Source organism: Microcaecilia unicolor, chromosome 1, assembly GCF_901765095.1.
Source record: "Microcaecilia unicolor chromosome 1, aMicUni1.1, whole genome shotgun sequence".
Lineage (NCBI taxonomy): Eukaryota > Metazoa > Chordata > Amphibia > Gymnophiona > Siphonopidae > Microcaecilia > Microcaecilia unicolor.
This window is the reverse complement of record NC_044031.1, coordinates 384822205-384845439: the sequence shown is the minus strand read 5'-3', so window position 1 is coordinate 384845439 and position 23235 is coordinate 384822205. Positions and strand designations below refer to the sequence as shown.

The following is a 23235-nucleotide window of genomic DNA, read 5'->3' as shown; positions in this document are numbered from 1 at the left end:
AGGAATTTTCTCAATATTGGGGGTGCTGAAGCACCCACAGAGTCGGCTCCAATGGACAGAAGCATCTTTTGGCCACTTGACACCTATTATCTGACGTCTTTGTCTTGGAAAGTCCTCTTTTTGGTGGCAGTCATTTTCGCATATAGGGTAATTCTGATAGCCACAAATCTGGAATTTATGCAGTTTACAAAACTTTAAAAAGTAGATGAAAGAAAAATAATAGGGAGAGAGACAAGAAGGAAAGAGAGGAGAAAAAAGAGAAAACAAGATTTTAATGAATATTTAATAAGATTTTTTGGATTGATGTTTTTGTTCACCACTATGTTTTGTATTCTTTAAGCTTTTATGTGGGGTCATTGCAGCCTTTTTTTTCTTTAATAATGTCTTAACCATGGCTGCATCAGTAGCACACTTAGGAAAGCTTCTGGAAGAAATTTTCCAGAGCTGCAACATAGACTTTGATTGTAATGCACTGGCCAGTATGCCACTGATCACGGATCAGTTTAGCACTAGAGGGAGCTCCAGAAGATATACAAGAACACTAAATGAAAGTGAGCTCATAGAGAAGGGATATTGGATTTAGCTCATGCAAGTTTATACCTGAAGCAGTGGAGGATTAAATGAGCTTCCCAAGATCACAAGGAGCAGCAGTAGGATTAGTTGCTCTGTTAGGCTGCTGCTCCACATGGGAAGGCTGGGAGAGAGGTTGTCCCTTAGAGACCTGAACTGACAGGAGGTGAACTTGGGAGATGCAGTAAGAAAGCAGCATGGGCTCAGAATACAGGGAAAGGCAATTGAGCACCTACACCCAATTAGACTGCTTGTGGGAGCTAATGAAAAGTGAAACTGTTTGGCAGTGAGGCGGAAAAGCCCAAGAGAGAGAGAGTGCTGCAAAGCCACTAAGTTTCAGGAAGAGGAGCACAGAGGTGGGAAATGCTGGCTTAATTGATAGATCCTGAAACGAGGTAGGGACCTGAATATTGTTACAAATGGTGGATTATGGAATTGAGCAGCAGTGGCAAAAGAGTTCTGTGTGAAAGGTTCTGATTAGAAGCCAGAGGGAAGAATTCACTTCATGTTTGAAATGCCTGGGCTCATAGTCTGTACTGGGGAATAGACAGATAAGCTGGAAGAAGTAATTGCAGTGTCATTAGAAATACTTTTTGGTTCAGTGTGTTAGAGTGATTTGTCTGTGCTGGAATTGTTACTGATTAGGGGCCCAGAAGAAAATAACTCCTGAGTAATATAAAGGCTAATGTCTGAGCTATGTAAAAGCATACAAGGCAGCTTTGTATGCTAAAGAAACTAACTGTAAGAATACTGTTGAAAAGCCCATAGGCTGTAGTTTGGACAATGGAGGGTCAGAAAAGCTGTGTCTAGGGAATATAATTGTTACTTATTTGCATTTTGGATAAAATTGTGCTGTATGTTAGATGACGATCCTATAGCAAAGCACATACTTAAAGCTATAAGTAAGACATGTGAACAGTCACCATTGTCTTGCCTCATCCTTGAAAAGGGAAGTTATTGCTGAGTTTGAGTTCCAGAGAGCTAGGCTAGAGGGTCCAGATGGTGACGCCCATGCATTCAGTACATTTGGTCATTCTGTCTCCTTGAGATTTAGAATGCATTTTCATCCCTCATCCTACTTAGGCCTATTTTCTTTGTTGTCTAGATTGCCTTTGTTCTTTAAAATCAAAATGTAAAAAGGGGGGGGGGGGGGGGTAGAGTAGGAATCTGGAAAAGGCTTTCTCCCACCAAAACCAGTTTTGATGCCCATCCATTCGAAGTTCCTTTTTTTTTTTTTTTTTGTTGAAAGCAATTAGTGAGGCCTTGCCATCCTGCTTGTCCTTGAAAAAAACCAAGTTAATTATTTGTGGCAGGTAGTCTTCATGGACAGTTGGATTTTTTCAAGTAAGGTGTTTGGGGGACTGAGGGGAGCCCCAGTATGACAGTGCAGCACAGAAAGTACCGCACATGTATGATGTATACTCAAAAAAGTTTCCAAATGCTGTCTTAAGCTGTATTCTGTGCTGGGCTTCATTGGATGATGGCACTAAGTTGTAAGCACTTGAATCTTTCCGAGTTTGGAGAACATCTACTACAGGTAACTAATTTTGGTTTTATGTTTCAGCAGTCCATTGATGAACAAACTTTATATTGAGATTACAAAGTGTTGACAGGTTTAATTTATCCTATTTATGTTTTCATGTTGTATAGGCCTGTCAACTGCTTCTCCAGCAGCAGCAGCAGCAGCAACAGCAGCAGCAGCAGCAGCAACAACAACAGATGTTACAGAACCAGAGAAAGATCTCACAGGCTATGCGGCAACAACAGGAGCAGCAGGTAATTCTGTTACCCAGTTCTGTTCAGTGAGGTGTCAGTGGCAATTTAAGAAGAAGGAATGGAAAACCTAAAAAAGAAAAGTACTTTAGCTTCCTTTTTTAATTGCTGATTGTCTCAGCCATCTGTTAGATATATCTAATGAAAATACATAAATGCAAATGTGGGGACCTTAGTGATTAAATTTAAAGCAGTGTTTCCCAGCACACTCCTGGAGACGCACCTCAATCAGGATTTCAGGAAGACGAATGAGAAATATTTGAAGAACCTGTATGTGCAAATCTATCTCATGCATACTGCTTATGGATATCTTGAAAACCAGACGAGAGAGGATTAAGAGAGATGGATTCAGAGAATCCAAGATACTACATTAGTGAATGCATTTTTATTTTTCTGTGGCAAGCAGCTTAACAGTTCCACTCACAAGCATATGATCATTCTATACATCAGTAGCTGAGGAGTAGCACTATCCAGGGAAATCAGGGGTTCAAATCCCACTACTTCCACTCCTGCCACTTAACCCTCCATTTTCACAGGTACAAGTTTAGATTGTAAGCCCTATGGGGACAGGACAATATCTATTATACCTATATGAAACTCACTTTGAGCATAAATTTAAAAACAAAAATCCACCTAGCATCCAAGAAAAGTGAGCTTGTGACTCTACAGCTCTTGACCTCTCAGTCAGAGAGCTGTGTTTCATACTCCAATAGAATTATAGTCGGATTTGCAACATTTTCAAAATTGTATTTATTTTTTGACATCCCAGGGCACGGTCTGTTTCTGCCAAAGATTTGAATACTACTACAACGAATGCCACAAGCTCCTGAATGAGACCCACAATATCTCAGACTTTGAAATCTAAACCAAGATGTCTCTGAAACTACTGATGATAGTCCCAAGGTTTTAACTCTTGTTTTAAGTCTCAGGCCCTTGCCTGAGTCACTACAACAGCTGACAGGACTATACTCTTGAATTATAGTAAGTGTCGAGTCTCAAGGTAGAGGTTTCTAACTTCTTCAAAACAGAAGTGTTGCCAATCTGGGAAAGACCAAAGGTCCATCAAGTCCAGTATCCAACAGTGGCCAATCCAGGTTACAAGTATCTGGCAAGAACCCAAAACAGTAAAATAGATTTTATTCTGTGCATTCTCCCCAAGTCCATCTTAATAATGGCTTATGAACTTTTCTTTTAGGAAGTTAGCCAAACATTTTTTAAACCCTGCTAAGCTAACTGCTTTTACCACATTCTCTGGCAGTGAATTATGGACTTTAATTACTCATTGACTGAAGAAATATTTTCTCTGATTCATTTAAATTTAGGAATTAGTAGCTTCTTTGCATGCTCCCTAGTCCTAGTATTTTTGGTAAGAGTAGATTCACATCTACCTGTTCCACTCCACTCAGTATTTTATAAACCTCTATCATATCCAGTGCTTTTTTGTAGAAAAAAAGATGCCAGTACTCATTATGGGCGGGGTCACCACATATGGCTCCACCCCCATTATAGCCACACCCCTTGTACCAGTCATGGTGCATATAGACAGACATCGTAGAAAATATTATACCAGTATAGGAAAAAAAATAACATGATTTTATTTCATTATAAATAATTTCTGTAAGCTGTTACAGCTCCAGTATACCCAGTGCAAAATAAGACAGCAGATGTAAATTCTCAAATTGGACATATTCCAAACACTAAAATGAAAATAAAAGATTTTTTCTACCTTTGTTGTCTGGTGACTTTGTTTTTCTATCCATATTGGTCCCAGTCTCTGATTCTGATGCTCTCTATCTGTTCTCTTAACTCTGTTTCCAGGGCTTCCTTTCCATAAATTTCTTTACTTTCCTCCTTTCTTCATTTCTTGCCATACATCCATAAGTAAAAGCTGGGTCCTCCTCTATGGAATTGACTGGAGGAGGTATAAAGTGGATCCAGCTTTTGCCGATTTTCTCCATCCATGTGCAGTTTTTCTCCTCGCTTCCCTTCCCCTCATCTTTCCTCTTCTCCATCCCTGTCCAGCATTTCTCCTCTCCTTTCCCCTGTATCCATATAAAGCAATAATTCTCTCCCTGCCAACTCCTCCATCCATCCATGTCCAGCAATTCTCCTCTATCTCCTGCTCTCTTCTGCATCCATTTCCAGCATTTCTTCTCTCTCCCCTGCCCTCCCCTCCCATGTCCAGCATGCCTCTTCTCTCCCCTACCCTCCCCTCCCATGTCCATTGATTCTCCTCTATCCCCTGTCCTCCCCTGCCATCCATGTCCAACCATTCTCCTCTCCCCTGCCCTCCCCTCTCATCCATGTACAGCGATTCTCCTCTCCCCTCCCCTCCATGTCCAGCAATTCTCCTCTCTCACCTTCCCTCCCCAGCGATTCTCCTCTCTCCCCTGCCCTCCCTGTCCAGCGATTCGTTCAAACCTCAGCCCGCCCTTAGCTCCCCGACTTTCCGTTCATGCACCCGTGCTCCCTGCCTTGAAATTATTAGCTTGCGGCGAACCGGCAGTAAAAGCAGCAGGCAGGCCCGCCTCCTCATCGCTTCCCTTCCCTCTCAGCGCATCCCGCCCTCGTGGAAAGGAAATTACATCAGAGGAAGGCGGGACGCACTGAGAGGGAAGGGAAGCGACAAGGGGGCAAGCCTGCCTGCCTGCTGCTTTTACTGCTGGTTCAGCGCGACTTCGGGTAAATGAAAGATTTCAAAGCAGGGTGCACGAACGGAAGGGTGCAGGCAGGTGAGCTGGACCTCACAAAAGAGTTGCCGGTACGCCGTACTGGCACAAAAAAGCACTGAAAATATCTCACCTCAGCTGTCTCTTCTCTAAGCTGAAGAGCCCTAGCCCTTTAGCCTTTCTTCATAGGGAAGTCGTCCCATCCTCTTTATCATTTTCATCGCCCTTATCTTACTTTTTCTAATTCCACTATATCTTTTTTGAGATGCGGTGATCAAAACTACACACAAAATTCAAGGTGTGGTCGCACAATGGAGCGATACAAAGGAATTATAACTTTCACAGTATTGTTTTCTATTCCTTTCCTAATAATTCCTAACATTCTATTTGCTTTCTCAGCTGCCACCCCACATTGACTGGAGGGTTTCAATGTATCATCAGCAATGACACCTAGATCCTTTTCCTGATTTGTGACTCCTAATGTGGAACCTTGCATTACTTAGCTATGTTCAGGTTCCTCTTTCTCCACATGCATCACTTTGCACTTGCTCACATTAAACGTCATCTGCCATTTGGATGCCCAGTCTCGTAAGGTCCTTTTGTAATTTTTCACAATACTCTTTAGATTTAACAACTTTGAATAACTTTGTGTCGTCAGCAAAGTTAATTACCTCACTAGTTACTTCCATCTCTAAATCATTTATAAATATTTAAAAAGTAGCGGTCCCAGCACAGACCCCTGGGGAACCCCACTATCTACCCTTCTCCATTGAGAATACTGACCATTTAACCCTACTCTCTGTTTTCTATCTTTTAACCAGTTTTTGGTCCACAATAGAGCACTACCTCCTATCAATGACTTTATCATTTCTTCAGGAGTCTTTCATGAGGTACCTTGTCAAATGCCTTTTGAAAATCCAGATACACAATATTGATTGTCTCACCTTTATCCACATGCTTATTCACCCCTTCAAATAAATGAGGCAAGATTTCCCTTGACTAAATCCATGTTTTGTCTCAATCCATGCATATGTATATGCTCTATAATTTTGTTCTTTATAATAGTATCTACCATTTTGCCCGGCACAGACGTCAGGCTCGCCAGATCACCTCTGGAACCCTTTTTAAAAATGAGCATTACATTGGCCACCCTCCAATCCTCCAGTATTCTGATTGATTTTAAAGTTAAATTACATATTGCTAACAATAGCTCTGCAAGTTAATTTTTCAATTTTGTCAGTACTCTGGGATCTATACCATCTGGTCCAGGTGATTTGCTACTCTTCAATTTGTCAAATTGCTCCATTAGACCTTCCATGTTTACAGAGATTTGTTTCGGTTTCTCTGACTCGTCAACATTGAATACCATTTCTGGCACTGATATCTTTCCCAAATCTTCTATGGTGAAGACTGAAGCAAAGAATTCATTTAATCTCTGCACTATGGCCTTGTCTTCCCTGATTGCCCCTTTTATCCCTCGGTCATCTAGCAGTCCAATTCTTTTGCCGGCTGCTTGCTTCTAATACACCTAAAAAAGTTATTCTGTGTTTTTGCCTCCAATGCAATCTTGTTTTCAAATTCTCTTTGCTTTCCTTATTAGTGCTTTGCTTTTGACTTGCCATTCCTTATGCTGTTTCCTATTACTTTCAATCGGATCCTTCTTCCATTTTTCTGATGGATTTTCTGTTAACGTTAATAGCGTCCTTTGCCTCATTTTTTAACCATTCCGGCTGTCGTTTGCACTTCCTTCTTGCTTGTTTAATACGTGGGCTTCCAGGGTGTTATTTTTATTTATTTATTTATTTATTTATTTTAGTACATTTATTTCTCCGAGGACAAGCAGGCTGGACATCATCACGCATGGGTCGTCGTCCGCGACAGCCCAGGAGCTCCGGAATTTAAAGAAAAAACTTTAAAAGCTTCTAGAAGCAGCGCGACTGGCGCAGGGACAACGCATCGCGCATGCGCAAGTGACTTCCCGCCCGCTTGCTTCCCTCAGTTTCCTTTTCTCCTCGCGTTTTTGTGGCCCAGGAGACATCTTTTCGTCGCGTTTACGCACTCCGAATTTTGTTTTTTTCACTACCTTTTTTGTTTTCAACAAAATTTTTTTTAAAAAATCCTTATTTTCTTAGTTTTTCCCGTTTTTCTAAGTTTCCTTTCTCCTCCGGTCGCGGTCGCCTTTAGGCCGCCCGGTCACGTGACTTTTTCCTGTTTGTGCCTTTTCATTGGCACCATCGAGTCATTTGATTTTTCGACCGCTATTTTTCCTCCCATGTCATCGAGGACTCCCAGCGGCTTCAAACGCTGTTCTCGCTGCAACCGGACCATCTCGTCGACCGATCCTCAAGCCTGGTGTCTCCAGTGCCTCGGGCCCGACCATTTGCCAGCTTCGTGTAAGCTTTGCAAATTGATGAAAAAAAGGACCCAGGTGGCTCGAGAGGCTCAGCACGAGAAGCTTTTTTCAGATCGGTCCAGTCCTTCGACATTGGTACCGAGGTTGACGGCATCGACGTCGAATGAAGCAGCATCGAGAGTCCAGGTAATGGCTACCGAAAGACCTGTTACTACTGGGAGCAGCGAGGCATCGAGTGGGTCTCCAACCGTCTCGAGGCCTACTGCTATGCAGGCCCCCCCGGGACCGCCCTCAGTCGGACCCGGCCCCAAGGAGACGTGAGGATTCCACGTCCTCCTCATCGGTACCGAGGAGTGTTGATGTCGGGCGAAGGCTAAGAAGCATCACCATCGATCTCCTTCCCGTCACGGTACTGAGAGCTCCAGGGAGTCGGCACCCAAGAAGCGTCAGCGCCGGGAGGATCGCTCACACTCCATTCAGGAAGTGCCGACGCGTCAGTCATCTGGCAGCCAGGTACCGGCTCTCGAACCTCATCTGATTCTACCACCGACTCCCGTACCGGCCCCACCGCTTGTTCAGATGGCAGCCCTCGATGAGTGTCTCCGGGCCATGCTTCAAGGAATTCTGGAAGGGGTGATGCGTCCTTCTGCTTCGGTACCGCAGGTGCTTGCGCCTCCAGTACCTACTGCTCAGACGACATCTGGCCTATCTCCTGCGCGGAGGTCCCCGCCCTCTGTACCGCTTGCGGTGCCTGAGCCGGTTCCCACCCGGGTGGACTATCCCTCAACGTCGGTGGAGGAAGCTTCTCAATGCCCTTCATGAGGACATCAATCCTCGAGGTGGATGCAGGCTCGGGTTTGGGCTGCTCTTCGAGAGCTACTGTCCGATACCGAACAGGAGCACTCATGGAGTGATGAGGAAGATCCCAGATTTTTTTTGGAGGAAGATTCTCAGGGGCTTCCATCTGATCCCACTCCGCCTATTGAGGTTAGACAATCTCCACCTGAGTGTCTCTCCTTTTCATCTTTTGTAAGGGAAGTGTCTAGGGACATTCCCTTTCCTATGGAGGCTGTGGATGAGCCCAGGGCTGAGATGTTCAAGGTCCTGGATTATCCTTCTCCGCCAAAAGAGGTTGCAACGGCTCCCTTGCACAATACACTCCGGAAAGTGATGTTGGGAAATTGGTCTTGCCCTCTATCTAATTCAGTGGTCAACAAGAAATACGAATCCCAGTACAGAGTCCACGGTGAGCCTGTGATGGTGAAGGCAAAACTTCCTCACGATTCCATGGTGGTGGATTCTGCTCTCCGGAAGATCCAAGAGTACTAGGGACTATGCCTTGGCGCCCCCGGGCAGAGAGTCTAGGACCTTGGATTCTTTTGGGAGGCGTAAGTATCAGGCCGGAATGCTCGCGGCCAAGATTCAAACGTACCAGCTGTACACCAGCATTCACTTACGGAACTCGATAAAGCAACTGTCCAGTTTGGTTGAAGCTCTCCCCCCTGAGCTTGCTGAACCTTTTCACCAGGTGGTCAGGCAGCAGAAGGCGTGTCGCAAATTCCTGGCCAGGGGAGCTTTTGATTCTTTCGATGCTGCATCCCGGGTGGCTGCTCAAGGTATCGTGATGCGCAGACTCTCCTGGCTGCGTGTCTCGGACCTGGATCAGAAGACCCAGCACCGAATGGTGGATGTTCCTTGCCGGGGGGGGGGGGGGGGCAATCCTTTTGGAGAGAAGGATGAGGATATGGTTGATTCCCTCAAAAAGCACCATGATGCTATGGACTCTCTCGCCCGCCGGACGCCTTCTGCTACTATCTCCTCTTCTAGGAGGTTTTTTGGAGGGAGGAGGAGTGCTCCCTATTCCTTTAATAGATGTAGGTACACTCCTCCTTCCCGACAGCCTGTTCAGGCTCGCCCCCAGCAGGCCCGCTCTCGTCAGCGGCGAGCACCTCAGGCCCCTCTGGCTCCCCAGCAAAAGCAAGGGACGAGCTTTTGACTGGCTCCAGAGCAGCATAGCCGACATCAAAGTGTCTGTACCGGACGATCTTCCTGTCGGAGGGAGTCTTATATTTTCCACCAAAGGTGGCCTCTGATAAGCTTTGACAGGTGGGTTCTTCAAATAGTCCGTTTAGGATACGCTCTCAATCTGGAATCAAGGCCTCCAAATTGTCCTCCGGGAGCTCAATCTTTCAATTCCCGGCACAAGCAGGTACTTGCAGAGGAACTCTCCGCCCTTCTCAGCGCCAATGCGGTTGAGCCTGTTCCACCCGGGCAAGAAGGGCTGGGATTCTATTCCAGGTATTTCCTTGTAGAAAAGAAAACAGGGGGGATGTGTCCCATCCTAGACCTAAGGGCCCTGAACAGATATCTGGTCCGAGAAAAGTTCAGGATGCTTCCCTGGGCACCCTTCTTCCCATGATTCAGGAAAACGATTGGCTATGCTCTCTAGACTTAAAGGACACCTACACTCACATTTCGGTGCTTCCAGATCACAGGCAGTACCTTCGATTTCGTCTGGGAACTCAGCATTTTCAGTACTGCGTGCTGCTCTTTGGTCTCGCCTCTGCACCCAGAGTCTTCACAAACTGCTTGGCAGTGGTCGCAGCATCACTACGCAGACTGGGAGTGGCCTAGTGGTTAGGGTGGTGGACTTTGGTCCTGGGGAACTGAGGAACTGAGTTTGATTCCCGGCACAGGCAGCTCCTTGTGACTCTGGGCAAGTCACTTAACCCTCCATTGCCTACCACATTGAGCCTGCCATGAGTGGGAAAGCGCGGGGTACAAATGTAACAAAAATAAAATAAATGTGTTCCCTTACCTTGACGATTGGCTGGTGAAGAGCACCTCGGAGGCAGGGGCTCTACGATCCATGCAGATTACTATTCAATTGCTCGAACTACTGGGGTTTGTCATCAACTATCCTAAGTCCCACCTGATTCCCGTACAGAAATTGGAATTCATAGGAGCTCTGTTGAACACACAAATGTCTCGAGCTTATGTTCCCCAGGCACGGGCAGACAACCTCCTGGCCTTCGTGTCCTCAGCTCGAGCATCCCAACAGATCATAGCTCGGCAGATGTTGAGTCTTCTAGGCCACATGGCCTCCACAGTTCATGTGACACCCATGGCATGTCTACACATGAGAACGGCTCAGTGGACCCTAGCTTCCCAGTCGTGTCAGGCTACAGGGGATCTAGAGGATGTCATCCATCTTTCCACCGAATTTTGCAGTTCCCTTCACTGGTGGACCATTCGCTCCAATCTGACATTGGGACGCCCATTCCAAATTCCTCAGCCGCAAAAAGTGCTGACGACGGATGCATCCCTCCTGTGGTGGAGAGATCATGTGGATGGGCTCCACACTCAAGAAGTTTGGTCCTTCCAGGAAACGCATCTTCAGATCAACCTCTTGGAATTGCGAGCAATCTGGAATGCTCTAAAGAATTTCAGAGATCGGCTGTCCAACCAAGTTCAGACAGACAATCAGGTTGCTATGTATTACACCAACAAGCAGGGGGGCACCGGATCTTGCCCTCTGTGTCAGGAAGCCGTCGGGATGTGGCTTTGGACGACTCAGCACGGCATGATTCTTCCAAGCCACATATCTGGCAGGCGTAAACAACGGCCTGGCCGACAGGTTGAGCAGGATCATGCAACCTCACGAGTGGTCTCTGAATATGGACGTCGTCCGCAAGATCTTCCGAGCGTGGGGTACCCCCTCGGTGGATCTTTTTGCCACTCAGTACAATCACAAAGTTCCTCAATTTTGTTCCAGGCTTCAGGCCCACGGCAGGCTAGCGTCAGATACCTTTCTCCTTCATTGGGTGACGGGTCTCCTGTATGCTTATCCTCCCATTCCTTTGGTGGGAAAGACTCTACTGAAACTCAGGCAAGACCGCGGAACCATGATTCTAATAGCGCCCTTTTGGCCTCGTCAGATTTGGTTCCCTCTTCTTCTGGAGTTGTCCTCCGAAGAACCGTGGAGATTGGAATGTTTTCGACACTCAGAACGAGGGGTTGCTTCTGCATCCCAACCTCCAGTTTCTGGCTCTCACGGCCTGGATGTTGAGCGTAGAAGTTGCCTCTTTAGGCTTTTCAGAGGGTGTCTCCCGAGTCTTGCTTGCTTCCAGGAAAGATTCCACGAAAAGGAGTTATGGGTTTAAATGGAGGAGGTTTGCCGTCTGGTGTGACAGCAAGGCCCAAGACCCTTTCTCTTGTCCTACACGGACCCTGCTTGAGTACCTTCTACACTTGTCGGAGTCTGGTCTTGACTAGCTCAGTAAGAGTTCACCTTAGTGCAATCAGTGCTTATTATCACCGTGTAGAGGGTCAGCCTATCTCTGGACAGCCTTTAGTTGTTTGTTTCATGAGAGGTTTGCTTTTGTCAGAGCCCCCTTTCAAACCTCCACCAGTGTCATGGGATCTCAACGTCTTTCTCACCCAGCTGATGAAGCCTCCTTTTGAGCCACTGAATTCCTGCCATCTGAAGTACTTAACCTGGAAGGTCATTTTCTTGGTGGCTGTTACTTCAGCTCGTAGAGTCACTGAGCTCCAAGCCCTGGTAGTTCATGCTCCATATATTAAATTTCATCATAACAGGGTAGTTCTCTGCACTCATCCTAAGTTCCTGCCGAAGGTGGTGTCGGAGTTCCATACTAATTGTATCTGATATCATGGAATGATTATGTCACAACCAAACTCTGTAAGCCACATTGAGCCTGCAAATAGGTGGGAAAATGTGGGATACAAATGCAATAAATAAATAAAAATCTGAACCAGTCAATTGTCTTGCCAACATTTTTTCCCCGTCCACATACCCGCCCTGGTGAGGACAAGTTGCATACCTTGGACTGTAAGAGAGCATTGGCCTTTTACGTGGAGCGGACGAAGCCCTATAGACAGTCCGCCCAGTTGTTTGTTTCTTTTGATTCCAACAGGATGGGGGTTGCCATCGGAAAACGCACAATCTCCAATTGGCTAGCAGATTGCATTTCCTTCACTTATCCCCAAGCTGGGCTGACCCTGTAGGGCCATGTCGTGGCTCATAATGTCAGAGCCATGGCTGCATCAGTGTCTCATCTGAAGTCAGCTTCTATTGAAGAGATTTGCAAGGCTGCAACGTGGTCATCAGTCCACACATTCACATCTCACTACTGCCTGCAACAGGATACCTGACGCGACAGTCGGTTTGGGCAGTCGGTGTTACAGAATCTATTTGGGGTTTAGAATCCAACTCCACCCTCCTAGGCCCATTTCTGTTCTGTTCCAGGCTGCACTCTCACTTAGTTGTGTTTGTTTTTAGGTCAATTTCACTTATGTCCTCGCCGTTGCGAGGCCCAATTGACCATTGTTTTGAGTGAGCCTGGGTGCTAGGGATACCCCATGCGTGATGATGTGCAGCCTGCTTGTCCTTGGAGAAAATGAAGATACTTACCTGTAGCAGGTATTCTCCGGGGACAGCAGACTAGACATCATCACAACCCTCCCTCCTCCCCTTTGGAGTTGTTCTCTTCTTCTTGCTTGTTATATAACTGTGGGAAGCGTTGCAGGCGGGAAGTCACTCGCGCATGCGCGATGCGTTGTCCCCGTGCCCGTCGCACTGCTTCTAGAAGCTTTTAAAGTTTTTTCTTTAAATTCCGGAGCTCCTGGGCCGTCGCGGACGACGACCCATGCGTGATGATGTCCAGCCTGCTGTCCTTGGAGAATACCTGCTACAGGTAAGTATCTTCATTATCCCGCATTTGAACAGCAAATGTGCCTGATGTAAATTTTTGACCTTTGCAGCTGGTCCTGTAAGGTTATGTGTTTCTTTTTTTTTTTTTTTTTTAATGTAGAGCAGAGAAGGAGTAGGGAAGATAGGCTCTTTCCAATCAGTGAGGGAGACGTATGGATGATAAAAAAGTTTGTTAGGTAACATCAAAAATGACTCTCCACAGCTGCTGTGTTTCGGTGCCAAGGCGCCTTCGTCAGGAGTCTTATGATATGATGTAATGCTAAATAGGGCCGCTGAGAGACTCGGCCGGGCCCGGGGCAAAGCCGCCCCGCTTCCACCCCTCCCCCCACCGGTGCAGTCCACGGTCTCACCTGCCTGCCTCCATGTTTCCAGGCCCCCTGCATTCAAGGCAGCAGTCGCAGATCGCCTCTTTTCTGGCCTTCTTTCCCTGTGTCCCGTCCTCGTCTGATGTAACTTCTGGTTTCCGCGAGGGCGGGACACAGGGAGGGAAGGCTTTAAAGGTGGCGATCTGGGTCTGCCGCTTCGAATGCAGGGGGCCTGGAGCCGAGGAGGCAGGCAGGTGAGACTGGGAACTGCAGCACCAGTGGCCTGACCCCAGCGCCAGGCCCCCCTTGGAGGCCTAGGGAATTTTGTCCCCCCTGCCCCCCCCCCCCCCCCCCCCCCAGCGGCCCTGATGCTGAGTACCAAATAAACATATATATACATAGCTATGTATGGCATGGTGGGAGTATAGCCCACAATCAGGATAAAACAACTTCTACGGAGAGTCTAAGCGGTTTCAGTGAAGTATCGATGCTTATTGTATTATGATCACTATTATCATGCGGCCCCAGCACCATTACCTCTTGCACCAGATCATGCGCTCCACTAAGGACTAGGTCTAGAATTTTTCCTTCTTTTGTTGATTCCTGAACCAGCTGTTCCATAAAGCAGTCATTGATTTCATCAAGGAATTTTACTTCCCTAGCATGCACTGATGTTACATTTACCCAGACAATATTAGGGTAATTGAAATCACTCATTATTATGTTGCTCAGTCTGTCAGCCTCCCTAATTTCTGAATACATTTCTAAATCAGTTGTTCATCCTGGTCAGGTGGAAGGTAGTACACTCCTATCACTATCCTTTTCCCCTTTACACATGGAATTTCAATCCATAGGGGTTCTAAGATGTGTTTCGTATCCTGCAGAATTTTGTCTAATTGATTCAAGGCCTCCTTAACATTTAATTCTACCCCTCCACCAATTTGATCCACCCTATCATTGCAATATAAATTGTACCGTGGTATGACAGTGTCCCACTTCCACCAGGTCTTAGAGATGTCTGTTTAATCTAATTTTTCATTTAGTGCAATATATTCTATAACTCTCCCATCTCATTTCTTGGGCTTCTGGCATTTGCGTATAAACATTTCAAACAACTACTACTACTACTTGACATTTCTAAAGCGCTACCAGGGTTACGCAGCGCTGTACAATTTAACATAGAAGGACAGTCCCTGCTCAAGGAGCTTACAATCTAAAAGACAGGTGTACAATCTAAAAACAAGTATAAAGTCCGTCTGATAGGGAATACTATAATTCACAAAAGGTTAGGTGCCGAAAGCAGCATTGAAGAGGTGAGTTTTAAGCAGAGATTTGAAAATGGGTAGGGAGGGGGCTTGGCGTAGGGGTTGAGGAAGATTGTTCCAGGCAAAGGGTGAGGCAAGGCAGAATGAGCGGAGCCTGGAGTTGGCAGTGGTGGAGAAGGGAACTGAGAGGAGGGATTTGTCCTGTGAGCGGAGGTTACGGGTGGGAACATAGGGGGAGATGAGGGAAGAGAGGTAGTGAGGAGCCGCAGACCGGGTTCATTTGTAGGTAAGGAGGAGAATCTTGAATTGTATGCGGTATCTGATCGGAAGCCAGTGAAGTGACTTGAGAGGGGTGATGTGAGTATATCGGTTCTGGCGGAATATTAGACGTGCGGCAGTGTTCTGAACGGATTGAAGGGGGGATAGATGGCTAAATGGGAGGCCGGTGAGGAGTAAGTTGCAGTAGTCAAGGCGAGAGGTAATGAGAGCGTGGACGAGAGTTTGTGTGGTGTGCTCAGATAGGAAAGGGCGTATTTTGCTGATGTTGAAGAGGAATAAGCGACAGGTCTTGGCAATCTGTTGGATATGCGCAGAGAAGGAGAGGGAGGAGTCGAAGATGACTCCGAGGTTGCGGGCAGATGGGACGGGGAGGATGAGGGTGTTATCAACTGAGATGGAGAGTGGAGGAAGAGGAGAGATGGGTTTAGGTGGAAAGACGAGGAGCTCGGTTTTGGACATGTTCAGCTTCAGGTGGCGGTTGGACATCCAGGCAGCAATGTCGGATAAGCAGGCCAATACCTTGGCCTGGGTCTCCGCGGTGATGTCTGGTGTGGAGAGATATAGCTGGGTGTCATCAGCATAAAGATGATACTGAAAACCATGAGATGAGATCAGTGAGCCTAGGGAGGAGGTGTAGATTGAGAAGAGAAGGGGTCCAAGGACAGATCCCTGTGGAACTCCAACAGATAGTGGGATGGGAGTGGAGGAAGATCCATGAGAGTGCACCCTGAATGTGCGGTGGGAGAGATAGGAGGAGAACCAGGAGAGGACAGAGCCCTGGAACCCAAAAGAAGACAATGTGGCAAGAAGTAGATCATGATTTACAGTGTCAAATGCAGCGGATAGATAGAGGAGGATGAGGATGGAATAGTGGCCTCTGGATTTGGCGAGGAGCAGGTCGTTGCAGACTTTAGAGAGTGCTTTGTCTGTCGAGTGTAGAGGGCGAAAGCCGGATTGAAGTGGATCGAGGATGGCATGAGAGGAGAGAAAGTCAAGGCAGCGACTGTTCAAGTATTTTGGAGAGGAAGGGGAGGAGAGAGATGGGGCGGTAATTGGAGGGGCAGGTAGGGTCAAGTGATGGTTTTTTTAGGAGAGGTTGTTACTATTTACAACTTGCTTAGCAGTTGATAGTGATAATTTGCAATCTTGAAAATCTGTTTGCTTTTTATGTGAAGACACGTGGTCTATTATGGTCTCTATTGCAGTTCTTCCCAAGTCGGTCCTAGAGTATCCCCTTGCCAGTCAGGTTTTCAGGATATCCACAATGAAATATGCATGAAAGAGATTTGCATATAATGGAGGCAGTGTAGGCAAATCAATCTCATGCACATTCATTCATAAACCTGACTAGCAGTACTCCCAAGATTGACTTGGGAAACACTGCTCCCATGCAAACTCGCTATTGGGATTGCCTGTCTTCCCTGTTACTGTGATATCTTTGAAAGATACTTTGGCTATCAGCTCCCATGCTTTGTGTGTTTGGAAGTTCCCCTACTCTGAAGTACCTGTACTTGGATGCATTCTTGATCTCTCCTTTCATGGCAGTGCCACACCAGTCTCCTGAGAGTGAAACTCAAGGTTTTGAGAAACTTCTGTATAGTCATGGTGGGCATAGTCAACTACTCCAGTGCTAGCACTAGTGAAACATATAAAAGGCGAGTGTCGTACTCATTCGCAAATGCGCAGTAGAGACTTCCCTCTCTGCCCCGCCCCTGCATCAATACGTGATGAGGGGGGCGGGACAGAGCTGGAAGTCTCTACAACGCATGTCGCAGACGTACTCACAACCGCTCCGCCCTCCCCCCCCCCCCCCCCCCCCCCCCGAGGTCACTGCTACCGCTCCCCCCACCCGGAGTCGCCGCCGCCCCTCCACCCGGCCCGAGCACTGTCTTTCTTATTGAACTTACATTGCACCACGCAGACGCAGCAGGCACATCAGCAAAGCTGCCGTCGGGACAGGCTTCCTTCTCTGCCTGTGTCCCGCCCTCGCCGCGTTACGTCACACGAGGGCGGGACACAGGCAGAGAAGGAAGCCCGTCCCGATGGCAGCTTTGCTGATGTGCCTGCTGCGTCTGCGTGGTGCGATGTAAGTTCAATAACAGACAGTGCTGGGGGGGGGGGGCGGAGCAGCGGCGACCTTGGGGGGGGGCCTCGGAACCCCCCCCCCCCCCATTCCAAAACTAGCCCTTTTACACGTGCTCAACGGCTAGTACTATATAAAGCAGAGATGGACAGGATGGTCTATGAAGCCTTCAGTCAACACGTCGGATGTGCTGACTCCATACAGCAAAAATTTTGATACCAAAAGGTGCCTGGCACAATCCATTTCTGGCAGTTTCTCCTTATGCACTGGGTGAAATTGTTTCACCACTGGGTGGGGTTATCAGCTTTATTTGCATCAGAGGTCCACCAACTGCATCAAGAGTAAGCATGGCCTTGAAGTGTAATATTCTGCCATCTTCGCCCAGGAAGGTTTGTTTTCAAACCTTGGGCCCTTGACACCCAGGGCAACGTGTTCTACGATTCTTGAAAGCTCATAATCCAGGATGCAAGGTTTCAAATCCTCTTATGGCAGTAGTTCTGAAAAGGGCTATTTCTTATTCTGCTCGACCAGTCCAGACCACTGGGTTATGTCCCTCTAATAGCAGGTGAAGACAGAGAAGCTAAAGATTCCAGTGACATCACCGGTACGAGAAGTGGTGCAGCTTAGGACTTTTCAGTATTTCTCTGCCTCTATTAGATGGTGCAGGAAAATTTCTTGTAGCAGGCCTGACACCTCTTGGTGCAGTGTGTGGCCTGTAGCCCAGTAGTTGAGAGTGCCTGATATTATCTTCTAGGGGTTAGACCACAATTTTTCACCTGGCTGAGACTAGAAGGGTCTGCAACCCCAAGGCTTGACCCACGGGCCTTCACTCAGTGCAGCTAGCTGGTGCAGGTGGTCAGGGTGCCTCTGCCTTTCTGTGGGACCCTTTTTAAAATTTTTAAAAAGTGTAATTCAAATGGAAGTCTGCTAAACTTTATTCCCTTTTAGAGTAGAGGAGTGTGGTAGCCATGTTAGTCCACTCTTAAAGTTATCAATAGAAATCAAATAAAACATGGAAAAGAAAATAAGATGATACCTTTTTTATTGGACATAACTTAATACATTTCTTGATTAGCTTTCAAAGGTTGCCCTTCTTCGTCAGATCGGAAATAAGCAAATGTGCTAGCTGACAGTGTATATAAGTGAAAACATTCAAGCATTACTATGACAGTCTGACGGTGGGAGGATGGGGGTGGGTAGGAGGTATGCATGGGGACATCAAAGCATATCATTGATATTCTAACAGGATGGGTGTGGATAGGTGAGGGGTGGGGTGATCAACAGAGACATACAGCTTTATGGTTTATAATGGGCTAGGAACCCCAGATCCTTGTTAAGTCCTTTCTGTTGGGTGTTAAAATATTCAATCATTCTGACTTCAAAGGTCTTACGTTCTTGTATGGTTTTAAAGTTACCTTTTAGGATTCTCACTGTGAAGTCACTGGTACAGTGTCCTGGTCGTGTAAAATGCTCACCAACAGGTGTGGGAACCCTACTGGCACCAGTATTGTTCATGTGATGTCTATGTAAATTGAATCTTGTCTTAAGCATCTGGCCTGTTTCTCCAATATAGCATCCTTCGTTACATTTTTTACACTGAATGATATATACCACATTGGAAGATGAGCAAGTGAAAGATCCCTTTATGTTTAATATCTTTCTTTTGTGGATGACTTTGGGGTCCTGTGAAATATTTTGGCATAGTTTGCAACTGGATAAATTACAGGGAAGTGTGCCCTTCTGTTCCTTTTCAGTCTGTGATGGAAGTTTACTTCTGATTAGCTTGTGTTTTACGTTGAGTGGCTGTCGGAAGGCCAGTACTGGTGGGGATGGGAATATCTCTTTCAGTAATTCATCCTCCTGGAGTATAGGTTGTAGATATCTTATGATTTTCCTCAGTTTTTCCAGCTCTGGATTGTATGTCACTACAAGGGGGATTCTGTCTGTGGATTTTTTCTCCTTGTACTGTAGCAGATTCTCCCTGGGTGTTTTGAGGGAGGAGGCAATATTCTTGGAGATTATTTTGGGGTTGTAGCCTTTCTGTTTGAAGGATGCAGTCAGGCTTTTAAGGTGTCTGTCTCTGTCCCCTGGGTCAGAGCAGATACGGTGGTATCTTGTGGCTTGGCTGTAAATGATGGATCTTTTTGTATGTGAAGGGTGGAAGCTGGAGTTGTGGAGGTAGCTGCATCTGTCTGTGGGTTTCTTGTATATATATGTTTGTATACAGCCATCACTGATTGAGACCGTGGTGTCCAAAAAGACTTTTTCTGAGGATTAGTCAATTTTGAATCTGATTGTAGGATGGTATGTATTAAAGGCAGAATAAAATTGTTTCAGAGTTTCTTCACCCTCAGTCCAAATCATAAAAATGTCATTGATGTACCAGTAGTATTTTAGAGGTTTGGTGTGGTGTGTATTCAGAAATGTCTCTTCCAGCTCAGCCATAAAAAGGTTGGCATATTGGGGTGCTGTCCTGGTGCCCATCGCAGTGCCCATTATTTGTAGATAGATATCATTGTTAAAGCGGAAGTAGTTGTGAGTTAAAATGAATTTGATTAATTTTGTAATAGTTTCTGGTGAGTATTGATGGTCCAGTGTGGATTATTTTAGGAGTCTTCCACATGCAGCTATGCCATCCGCATGTGGAATGTTGCTGTATAGTGATTCTACATCCATCGTGACCAGAAGGGTGTTAGGTGGTAGTTGCTTGATGTTTTTCAATTTATTCAGAAAGTCTGTGGTGTCTTGTATGAAGCTGTTAGTTTTGTGTACGAGAGGTTTCAGAATTCCCTCTATGAATCCAGATATTTCTTCCGTGAGTTTGCCAATACCTGCTATATTGGAGAAACAGGCCAGATGCTTAAGACAAGATTCAATTTACATAGACATCACATGAACAATACTGGTGCCAGTAGGGTTCCCACACCTGTTGGTCAGCATTTTACACGACCAGGACACTGTACCAGTGACTTCACAGTGAGAATCCTGAAAGGTAACTTTAAAACCATACAAGAACGTAAGACCGTTGAAGTCAGAATGATTGAATATTTTAACACCCAACAGAAAGGACTTAACAAGGATCTGGGGTTCCTAGCCCATTATAAACCATAAAGCTGTATGTCTCTGTTGATCACCCCACCCCTCACCTATCCACACCCATCCTGTTAGAATATCAATGATATGCTTTGATGTCCCCATGCATACCTCCTACCCACCCCCATCCTCCCACCCTGTCAGACTGTCATAGTAATGCTTGAATGTTTTCACTTATATACACTGTCAGCTAGCACATTTGCTTATTTCCGATCTGACGAAGAAGGGCAACCTTCGAAAGCTACTCAAGAAATGTATTAAGTTATGTCCAATAAAAAAGGTTTCATCTTATTTTCTTTTCCATGTTTTATTTTGTTTGATTTCTATTGATTCCCTTTTAGATTAACAGTAAATGATGGCAGATAGACCTGTATGGTCCATCCAGACTATCCACTAGTGGCCAGCAGGCTCCTGCCTAGGCAGGCCCTAGGGATTCCCCCAGTCCTGACTTCTTCACAGGAGGGAAAGGGGAGTCTCGCTATTGGTAGCAGCAGCAAGTTGGACTTAGTGGCATTCTGGCCAGCAGGTCACTGTGGTTGAATACTGCTACAGGCTCCTATTGCCCCAAATAAGAAGGATGAAGTCCGATTTGAAACATCAGGCTTATCTGGGAATTCCCCAGAGCTGCACTGTTGAAAATTCTAGTTTTTTTGGGAAATCCGCCTTTCTCACCACAATCTGTTTATGCTTGTAACGACATCTATTTTTATTTCTTTTCCACCTACAGTTTCTAGATGGATCATATCAAAATATGCAGTTAACTAAGACAATCAAAACTGCAAAATAAAGCAAACAGAGAAATGATGACTTACTGCTGCAAAGAGAGATTTCTATTTAATAAGCATTACATAAAATCATAATCCATTTTTATAGGGAAATATACATTACAAGACCTTAACTTCTTGCCAGGATTCATAATGGGTCTAATGCTAGCCTTTGATGATCTGAGTAAATAACAAAGATTTAAGTTGCTGCTTAAATTGCATAGTGTAAGAATGAAGGCTGAGATCACTTGAGAGCTTATTCCAGGCATAGGAACCAGCAGTGAAGAAAGAGGATGTTTCAGTAAAATGTACTTTGCCTAGGAGAAGAGATGGTAAGGCACTAAGTACCTTCAGGCCTGAGAGATCTGCTGGAGCTGTATATTTTTATCACTGTCAAAAGATAGTGTGGTGCATTGTTTTAAAGAGCTTTATGAATTAGCATAAATAGGTACTCAACCTATTCCTGGGGGTGTACCTAACTAGTTGGGTTTTCAGGATAAACACGTTGAACTGAAAATGTTCTTGGATGAATATGAATATGCATGAAAGAGGTTTGCATGATTGTCTCCTTTATATGCAGATCTCATGCATATTCATTGTAAATTTTTCATTTAATTTATTAGCACTTATCTAGAAACATTTTCATTTCAATGTGGCTTACATTCATTATCCTGAAAACCAGACTGACTAGGTGTGCCCTGAGGACTGGGGTGAGAATCACTGCTTTAAGGAAAGAAGTGATATGCTAGTGTCTTAGTATACCAGCTAGAAATTTGGCAGTTACATTTTGGGTCAACTGCAAGGCTCTTAACTGTTCATGGGAAGTACCCAAATAGGGTGAATTACAATGATCAAACTTGACCACGACCAGACTTTGAAGCACAGTCCTGAAGTCCTCATTATCTAGGATTAAACTAGTGATTCCCAAACCTGATCCTGCAGGCACCCCAGCCAGTCAGGTTTTTGGGATATCCACAATTATATATTCATGTGAGAGATTCTCATGCAGTGGAGGCAGTGCATGCAAATCTCTCTCATGAATATTCATTGTGGATATCCTGAAAACCTGATTGGCTGGGGTGCCTCCAGGATCAGGTTTGGGAACCACTGGATTAAACAACTGCCTCGACTTGTGTTTTCATTGGGAAGGAAGAGCCCCAGGAAACATTAACGTATAGACTGTTGTAAATTGTTAATGTGCATTCCTCCAAATGCCAGCTGTAGCAGGAAATCTGAGGAGGGTGTACAACTAAATACAGTGATCTCAGACTCTGAAAGATTCAGAGAAAGCCAGTTTACAACCATCTACATAAGTGTTGCCATAGTGGGACAGACTGAAGGTTCATCAATTCCAGTATCTTGTTTCCAAAAGTGGCCAGTCCAGGTCACAAGTACAGATACCAGAACAGTACAATACCTTTTATGCTGCTTATCCCAGAAATAAGCAGAGGATTTTCCGAACCCCATTTTAATAATGGCTTTTGGACTTTTCTTTTAAGAAGCCATCCAAATTTTTTTTTAAAACCCCACTAAGCTAACTGCTTTTACCACATTCTCTGGCAACGAATTCCAGAGTTTAATTACACATTGAGTGAAGAAATATTTTCTACAGTTCATTTTAAGTTTACCATTTTGTACCTTCATTGCATGCCCCCTAGTCCTAGTATTTTTGGAATGAGTAAACAATAGATTCATTTCTACCCGTTCCACTCCTCTCAATATTTTATATCTCCCCTCAGCCATCTTTTCTCCAGATTGAAGAGTCCATGCCTTTTCAGCCTTTCCTCATACAGAAGTTGTCCCATCCCTTTTATCATTTTCATCGCCCTTCTCTGTAGCTTTTCTAATTCCACCATATTTTTTTTCAGATGCGGTGGCCTGAATTGCACACAGTATTCAAGATGTGGTCACACCATGGAGCCAAAGGCATTATAACATCCTCATTTTTATTTTCCATGCCTTTCCTAATAATTCCTAACATTCTATTTGCTTTCTTTGTCGCTGCAGCACATAGAGCAGAGGGTTTCAAAGTATCGTCAACGATGACTCCTAAATCCTTTTCCTCGTCGGTGACTCCTAACATGGAAACTTGCATCACGTAGCTATAATTCGGGTTCCTCTTTCCCACATGCATCACTTTGCACTTGCTCATATTAAACATCATCTGCCGTTTGGATGCCCAGTCTTGTAAGGTCATCTTGCAGTTTTTCACAATCCTCTTGCGATTTAACAACTTTGAATAACTTTGTGTCGTCAGCAAATTTAATTACCTCATTAGTTATTCCCATATCTAGATAATTTGTAAATATGTTAAAAAAGCAGCGGTCCCAACACAGACCCCTGTGGA

General features: G+C 45.4%; 1 protein-coding gene across 1 annotated transcript in view; it reads left to right on the top strand.

The window, feature by feature from the left end:
• Window positions 1-23235, top strand: part of TNRC6B (trinucleotide repeat containing adaptor 6B) — a gene marked incomplete at its 5' end in the record, with an annotated part of 663786 nt that overhangs the window by 337223 nt on the left and 303328 nt on the right. The window contains 1 exon segment of the mRNA XM_030210577.1: window positions 2221-2346. Within this exon segment, the coding sequence (XP_030066437.1) occupies window positions 2221-2346 (126 nt within the window).